Source organism: Patiria miniata, unplaced genomic scaffold (genome assembly GCF_015706575.1).
Source record: "Patiria miniata isolate m_02_andy unplaced genomic scaffold, ASM1570657v1 HiC_scaffold_13, whole genome shotgun sequence".
Lineage (NCBI taxonomy): Eukaryota > Metazoa > Echinodermata > Asteroidea > Valvatida > Asterinidae > Patiria > Patiria miniata.
In genome coordinates, this window is record NW_024037051.1 from 5,638,479 (window position 1) to 5,647,029 (window position 8,551).

The 8,551-nt window shown below is 39.3% G+C and overlaps 2 protein-coding genes across 2 annotated transcripts in view; both read right to left on the minus strand.

Annotated features, from left to right (window-relative positions):
- Positions 1-2,173, minus strand: part of LOC119720942 — a 40,664-nt gene extending 38,491 nt beyond the window's left edge. Inside the window, exons 1-2 of the mRNA XM_038190812.1 lie at positions 2,123-2,173; positions 1,510-1,653 (exon numbers count right to left, since the gene is read on the minus strand). Coding sequence (XP_038046740.1) covers positions 1,510-1,648 — 139 coding nt within the window. The 5' untranslated portion in view covers positions 1,649-1,653; positions 2,123-2,173. The remainder of the gene's footprint in view (positions 1-1,509; positions 1,654-2,122) is intronic.
- Positions 2,174-5,875: 3,702 nt separating this feature from the next.
- On the minus strand, positions 5,876-8,538 carry LOC119719235. Its single transcript, XM_038188610.1, has 2 exons — positions 8,406-8,538; positions 5,876-6,559 (listed from the first exon to the last, which is right to left on the minus strand). Exon 2 carries the CDS (start codon positions 6,531-6,533, stop codon positions 5,886-5,888), a length of 648 nt encoding a protein of 215 aa, XP_038044538.1. The 5' UTR covers positions 6,534-6,559; positions 8,406-8,538; the 3' UTR covers positions 5,876-5,885.
- Positions 8,539-8,551: the final 13 nt, after the last annotated feature.

Here is an 8,551-nt window from a genome sequence, read left to right on the forward strand (position 1 = left end):
ACACTGAGAATTTGACTCAAATCAAAAAATATTGAAAATCATCACTGCCAATATTCAGATGCTCCCATGCACCTTCAAAATGATTGAACTGTGTTATAGTTTTGAACCGCAAGCCTGCAGGTATGCGTGCATGTATCATGTGACCCCGCGGCACCTATGCTTGATTTCAGTGGCGCGGCACCATTCGCGAGGGGGTCGGGGTGGTGGTCAACCTTCATCATGGGTCCATGATCTTCAATGCTTGGGACCTGTCTGTTCTCCAAACAGACTTTTAGGCTGCAATGAAAGTGTAAGAATAGTTTCCCAATTTGATGATTAAAAGTCTAGACTTTCGTTGAAAGGTCCATTTTTTCCCTTCATTTTATCCCTCGCACAGGCTGGCAACAAACCTGAAATATACAGTGTGTCCCCAAAAAAGTGTCCCTGACTATTTTTGAGACAACTACAAAACCATAGGTCAAGTTTGAAGATTTTTGATTGTGCAGATTTAGTCCTAAGCTTTGGACTCAACCTCTGAGTTTAATAATAATTGTCAATTGATCACAACAACATGTTTGGACACTGTGACCAAGTTCCTTGCCTCATTCAATTTCAGTACTTGTTGTGCTCCATTGACAATTGTCCAGTGATGCGTAACTGAAATTAAATGAAACTCATTATGGGTTGAGGCCTAGGCCCTAGGCCTAGGAGTATCTGCACAACCAAAAACAAATCAAAATTGAGCTCGTGGTTTTGTAGTTATTTTGAAAACAGTCAGACGGACAGTTTTTTGGGCCATACCGCACGCATTATCTTTTCATTCACTAAAAATTACAATTATTGGTGTTTTTTTTTGGGGGGGGGGATGGTGATAGCCCCTAGTGACCCCTAGACCTGGATCGGCCATTAAGGTTGCTTGAACTTGTCCCTTTTCAAGTTTCAGTTTGAAGAAGTGGAGAAAACGTAAATTGGAAAATTGGCCCGATGCGACAGAAACAGGCCTTAGGCATTTACAAAACGTTCATCTTAGCTACTCCGTAAGCAAAGTCGTCAATTTCTCATGGGTTCACAGTTGATCAATGCCCAATGCTATTGTTTTACGTCCTAACTTTCATTGTTTTCTTTTAAAAGTAAAGACGTAACTGAGACCACATACAGGCAGTATTGATGGGATTTAATGACTAATGACTGTAAAGTCGGTGACGATTCCGTTGATGTCCTAAATTGTTTGAATTCTTTCTCTCCTCCTCACATCGGTACTTAAGATCTCATTGAGAAACAGGCATGAAAAAGCTGACACTTTAGGACCATTGTTGAGGTCGTAACTTTCATAGTGCCTATTTTATGGTTTTATTTAACAGTTCTATACCTAAAAAAAGAGAGGAAATTTACGGGATTTTTTTCTCCACCGTTTTTATCGTGCAGTGTAGAACAATAGTTACGCACAAACGTGACAACATTAGATTTCCTATTGCAATTTTGTAACAAATCAATTCTGCAAAATATTCATGTCAAATTGAGGTAACTTACCTTGAGCCATTCCACATAGAAATCCGCATAGAAGCACGCGCACTACGGCTCGTACTGCAAACCTGCCCATCTCTGTTGTGATGCTACCAAGGAAGTCACGAGGATTTTTCACAGAAGTACTTCCTTTGGTCGTCCTCATATTAACTGTGGGACACAATTACCGTTTTAGAGTTACTAAAAATACATGCACGTTTCCCCAATGGGATTTACCAGTATTCCCCGCACTTGCACAATTTCCTCCTAATTTGATGAAAACTGGGCGTGGCTATCCTGTCCCAAATGAGGGGTGCGAACGAGAATTTTGACATAAATGTGTTCATTAGGTTGCTGAATACTGATCCAACTCCCTACATAATCATTAACTACATGTAGGCCTGAAATATTTTACTCTTAACATCCCACATCAGATTTAAACAGTTTTACTATGATGTTCCGGATTTAATATTGAAACAAGTAATCGTTGAACTTTTACCTTCAATTAGCGCTTTTCTATTTGTAAATAGTGATGGGAGTTAAAACATTTTAGGCATGTTTATCGCTCTCTGTTCTTCCCTACATACAATCTAAAGAAGGAAACCTGCTTACAAACTGTTAGAATATATCAAAACCTTACCTCCTCACCTGGAGAAGGATTCCTTCGTATGAATGACGAGTTCATCCTTACTTGAACTGTCTTGAGTAAATGACACAGGGCATGGTTGCCCAACAGGTGTATATGCTTTTCTTTCTCACACACCGAAACCGCGAGACCGAGAGAAATTGAAATAAAAGTTCAAATTTCGTTGCTGACCCGTTCAAATGGCAGTATGCGCAGCACGTGATGCATTATATGCGATACTGAAATTGAGAGTTTCTTCTGGATGGCTCCTACTTGGTTCCAGGGACCACACACGAAACGAAAACCGATTATCTTGAGATGTATTTCTCCTTTCCTTATGCGTCAATTTAAGGTTAATATGAATATAGACCACACAATATGGCAATTATAATAATTTCAAGAGGTCATTACCACATCGTATAAATGGCAGTATATAGCATTAATGTTAGGCAGGATTGTTGCTGGACACAAGGGCGTTTACTTTCCATCTTACCAATTCCAAGAATTGGTTGCATTTGAATCGAAAGTTGCTTTCACTAAAGTTTCCCGATAATGTTTGTTTGTAATTCGCCAACCTATTCAACCATGATAGTTCGACCAAATCATGACATGCACTGGAAGGGAAAGATCTGTTGACTTTCACTTTATACTGGAAATGCAGGCCATCATTATATAAAATTTAATGATGACGTTGGGAATTGCAAACAGGCTTTCTGGCAACGAGCTGCACAGTGAGTCATGACTACTGAAAGAAACGTGAGGAATCGTAAGGGCCGATTTACGTTGCGCACGGTATTCCCCTCGGAAATAAAAAATAATTGAAATGTTTATATCGTTTGCTAATTGGACACTGTAATAGTGTAATTTCATTTTTTTCCCCGAACAATTAAGGCCACGTGAACAGTCAGTCTGTAAAACATTTGTTATATCGTGTGCTTGGATACTGTAATTTCATTGGTCCAGGACGGCCACGTGTCTGGACAATAAAAATGCATGTCACACACTTAGGGTGATATCGCTAGCTTTGAGCAATGAGAACTGCATGCAACGTCAAAACGCTCAGTCTCATGTCCGGTAGGACATCAAAACCTTACATCAAAGGTTACATCGCAGTGATGTAATTCATTTCTCGCACAAGTAACAACCATTTATCTTTTTGAGTTATTGGCACGATATAGCATTGGTGCATAGTACCCTCGGCTTCGCGCCTCGGGTGCTATGCGCCCCTTGGGTGTTAAAAACGTCATATCCCACATCACAGCAGTCAACACTTGTTAACTGTTTAAATAGCTCCATGTTTTAATAGCTCCATCTCATACGCTACGTTCCATATAAATAAACCTCATACACTGTGCATGCTGCATATTACGCGCGTTGCGCGCACGTGTACAGGACCTGCCAAGTATAATATTACTTGGAAAAAATTACTGCACAAGGGCGGATCCAGGTTTTGCTCAAGAAAGCTGTAGACGCGTTGAAGACAGACTCGTACCTGTCCAAATTCTAAAGCTATTTCCCATAAACAAAAAAGTCAGAAATATCCAAGGAGCCAGAGAACAACTATATATTATTTTGTGAAATTCAGCAATTCTATAACCTAATGGAAACTGTACAATCGCAGAATAACCCAAGAATTTGTCTGATATTCGTCGGTCATCATTCAAAACATAAAAGGAAAAAGTCTAGATTTATCGGCTTTACCCCGCAATTTGCATTTTAATTTTCTTTTTCTACACATATGCATGTTAAACAATACAACGACAACGTAAGATTGAACCTCCAAACAACGTGAAGATAACCATTGTGACGTTACATTATGCAAACTGAATTCTGAAACAATATTTACACTGTAAAGAACTGGTAAAAAGCGGAAAATATAATTTCCACGGTAACTTTCTCCTTTATAGGACCACTAATTACACGTGCGTATTTACCATTTTATACAGAAGACGGATCGTATATAACCTTTCTGTAAGTTTAGTGCGGATAATAATTTGTTTATGGTTGTAAATATACACGTATATCCTGTGTGCACTGATCACAATAGAGAATATGATTATAAAGCAGTAGCTGAGTTAACTTATATTTGGTGAATATACCAAGAAGACGCAAAAGGTGTGCGTATCGCGTCGTTATAGGTATGCATAAAGGCCTAATATAATGGCAAACCTAATTTCAAGTGGGCCAGAAAACAAAACGTCTAGATTTCAGTCGTCCGGATTGAAATCGGAATAGCAAATTGTTCCTCGATCTGTATTTGTAAATATGTTTAAATAAAAGAATTCCTTTAAATATGGATATTCTGATATAAATTTTAAAAAGTAATATAATTATTAAATATTATTTCTCTTATTTACACGTTTTCTGGTATTACGTAAAATTTAGTCTTGGTAACTATATATTAAAAATAATGTTAAAAGCAGAAAGTTACACGAATATTCATAAAGTTAATCCAGACCAAGCAAAACGTTTCCACTATGTGTAACACTATTATTGTAACTATATCTTTAAATAATTTACAAACCGCAAAGTATATAAACTTTATAATGCTTGAGCAATCTGAAAGAATGAACAATAATTACCCTGGCAATTCGCCAAATATATTCTTGAAAGTAAGTTATACCACATCGAACAGTGACATTCGTGTAATTGCAATGTAAAGTATTCGTTAACAGGCAAAGTTTTGTTTTAATACACTTGGTTTTACCATGGAGCTATCTCCATGGTTTCACAAAATAAATTGTTAGTTGAAACTTTTCGACGTATTGATTCTAGTATCGATGTATACAGGACTGACACCTGTTCCAAATTTGCATTGCAAAGTATTTGGAACGACTCCAGTCGACACGAACAGACTCAGACAGGTGAACCTTATCAGTCGATATTTCGTATGTAGGCTACACGTACACATTAAGTTAAATCTTCAGACTCTGAAACTCTATTCTGAAACGGTGTTCTCCCAACTGTTTTATTAAATTAGTTTGCAGCAAAAACAATTATCTGCTGCACGCTTACGTGCAGGTTGTTTTGAAGCAAATTCTAACTTTGTCATTCTTGTTTTCCCCCACCACCCCCATACCACAAAGTGCGCCCGTGAAGTTTAATATAACATCACGCCCTTTTTTGAGACTATAGGTGCAGTGTTATTGCCACATACTTCACCCACTTCATGTCACATTTCGCTTCTTTGAATTAACTTAAAATGTTTACGTTTATGAGGTTATTTATAGTTTCAGGCGAAAAATAATTAGGCAAAATGTTTTGTAACCAATAAATGATATTTATACAACAGCTCACAGTTCAGTTGAACCTTTCAAAAATGTTTCACAATAAAAGACGATCTTTGTAGAGTTGTACAGCGGCAATACAGATCTCTTTATGTAAGGCCAAAAAAAAAATAAGTCGGTCTCTGGTCAGCGCGCGCGTCGATTTTAAGCATGCGCGTCGATCTTTTTTTTTTCCTAAATGTTCCGCGGTAGCTCCAACAGCGCCCTCTATTTCCGCACCTCCTCAATTTTGTTTACCAAACAGCACCAAGGAATGGGAAATTGCACCAAGGCAAATGATCGAAAGCACCAAGGCAAATTATGGAGGACACCAATTTAAATGAGGACACCAAAAAAGCAAAATAGTACCCACCTTGTCTTAACAATCCAAGCTTGAAGGAAAAAAAAAAAGCAAAAAAAAAAAAAAAAAGCCGCGTGGCCGCGTCAATTCCGGAACTTTGGTCTGACCAGAGACCGAATATTTTTTTTTTTGGCCTAATAACTAAGAGGGTTTATTCTTCTATATCCCATCTCGGTACAAGGTGTACATCGCAATCACACCGACCGTCGAACTGCAAGTCACTCCGGCCACAGTTACGATCATCGAACCTAGCCGGTGGGCTCCATTTCACATGCTGTTCTCGGTGCTGCATGAGTAGACCTAGTAGGTTTGCATACATGTCAGGCACTTCGTAAGGCGAGTGACTGACTGCGGTGGAGGTGGCTGTCACGCACCGGCTGGTAGAATCATCCGATGACGAAACGGACTGATGATCGAACCGGGCCATCGAATGGGAGGATGCACTGATTGCTGTGCCTCTGGGTGTGTCTTGCAGAGAAGGAACAGTTTGTATGTCTGGTGGAGAATCGAACACTGCACCTTCCAAACCATCTGGCTCAGAACTGCTGCCCACAAGGCCATCAGATGCAAGATATGGTACCTGTAGTAAGTTTTCATCAAGGCACCCTGATGGACCGTGAAGCGCCACTGGCAGGGCGGACAATGATGCATGATGCACGGGAGACTTCGGCTTGAAAGCCCCAGTCGGTTCATTCCCAGCGAAAGCTTGTGCTATTTGAAGCTCCGCATCTGCGGGAAGCATCTCATAGCACTGGAGGTCGGGGACAACATTGTCATCTAAGTCGTAATGCCCTGCCATGATGTGAAAGAGCCTCTTCTGCTTTTCTGTGTGTGTAGAGGTTGAGATGTTTGGGTAGGCCGTAACGTTGTGATCACGACAAAGAAAAACTAACATGCAAACAATTAACACCAACAAGAACATGGGAAAGCCCCAGGGGTCTAGTACTTTACATGGCCAAGAAAAGGTGCTTTTCATGTTGTTAAAACCCATTGAGTGCCAGTGTCCAAGTTCAGAAATAATAGCTCAAGCTCCCCCTGTAAATTTACTTCTGTTTAATAATAATACGCCACTGGCACTGCACAATGTCAAAACAAGCCTAAGTCTTAATTCAAGAGTGCACTATTTAAGTTTTCTCCACAGACGAATCCAAGCACTGTACATTTTCCTCTGACCCTTTCCTTACACTAGGCTCCTTCAACGGAGAAAAATAGTGCACGCTTTTGTACAAACCAGGGATGAGATTGTCAATTAAAAAAAATCTGAAAATTGATGAAAGGTCTGAAAGATGCATATCTTTCTACTAATGTCTTTCTCTCACATTCAAAAAGTCTGATTTCAGACAAAAGTCTGAAAAATCTCATGCCTGACAAACTTTTTCAACTGCCCTGTGACGGATCAACAACTTGCACAGGGGCCTCGGTGATGGATAGCATGCCCGGATAAAGGTACATGCATATGACGTCATCAGAGGCTATAGAGAGATCCTGACCTCACTGAGGTTAAATCTCGCATAGAAGTTTACTGTGGGAAAACGGCTGTGCATATACCCTCTAGTGTTTACGCCTTTTACAGTTTTAAGTTGCGTGTTGTGATTAAACATTTGCACTTTTGCTGACCAAGGACACGGTTGGCGGGTGGGTTGTAAGTCCAGATTTCTGAAAATGTTAACTGCTGTATAATACTCATACTGCGTGAATTTTATCATTTCTTTTTTAATCGGGGGACCAAAAAAACCCAAACTAACAAACAAAGCCGAAAAAACTCGGTTTAGAATCAGTGTTTCTTCATTTTCATGGTTGCCTCTGTAGAACCCTGTTACAGAATCTAAATCTAGTCTTAAATGTTTCGTACGTACTTCACGTTATGAAACATTTAACTTACGAAATCAAGTCAAAGTTGGCCTAACGTCGACAAATGTTACATCCAGAAGTAACGTTAGCCTTATAATTTAACTAACGTTCTTATTATGTACCCTAACGTGGCGCACTTCGAAGCATACCCAAATTTCCTCGTGTAGTGTTGCCAAACCTCTTTGTTGACAAACCTCAAATTCATGCAGTGAAATACTGGTACTTTTACCTTATTAATGCTTGCTGTTTAACCTCTGTGAACAATTTCGGTTTCATAAAATTTAAGCCGAAATTAAAAAACGGTGGCGTCCGGAAATTGGGCACAATTTGGCGGAGTGTTCCCTAACGTGGCGCACTTAAATAAATCTCGGGAAATTCCAAATTAACATTTAAGAATTTCTGAAAACTTGATAAATTCTGATAAATCATTATTATCTCTACTTACATACCCAGCCAGATGTTTGTCACAAAATTATTTTCTTATTTTTCGGGGCATCTTCAAAGGGTTCACTTTGCACTTGAAAATAAAATCGGAAAATCACGCCAAAATAAGTTTTTCTTTTAACTTTGTAGCGGGTAAATAAATTCGCGATTTATGAACGGGAGTGTTTATAACTTGATGAAATTTCACTTTCTGTGAAATTTCAGTTAAAACTTTTGCTCTAGCTAGGCGCTACAGGCGAAAAATCAAAGTGCGCCACGTTAGGGGGCGCGCCACGTTAGGGTACATCAACAATATACTAGGCCGAGGCGAAGGTTTAGGCTAACTTGTAAATATATGAACATTTATATTAGGCTCTACCTTTCACACAAAACTCACCTGAACTGAGTGAATGAAAGCTTGGAAGTGTAGCGTAAACCGTGAAAGCATAGAGTAGATGGTGTTGATACTGCCTTCTTGTTTTAAATTCCCCGCGCCTTCGTTAAAAAGTTAGTTTCGCATTATTTATCAGATGTACGTTGAAC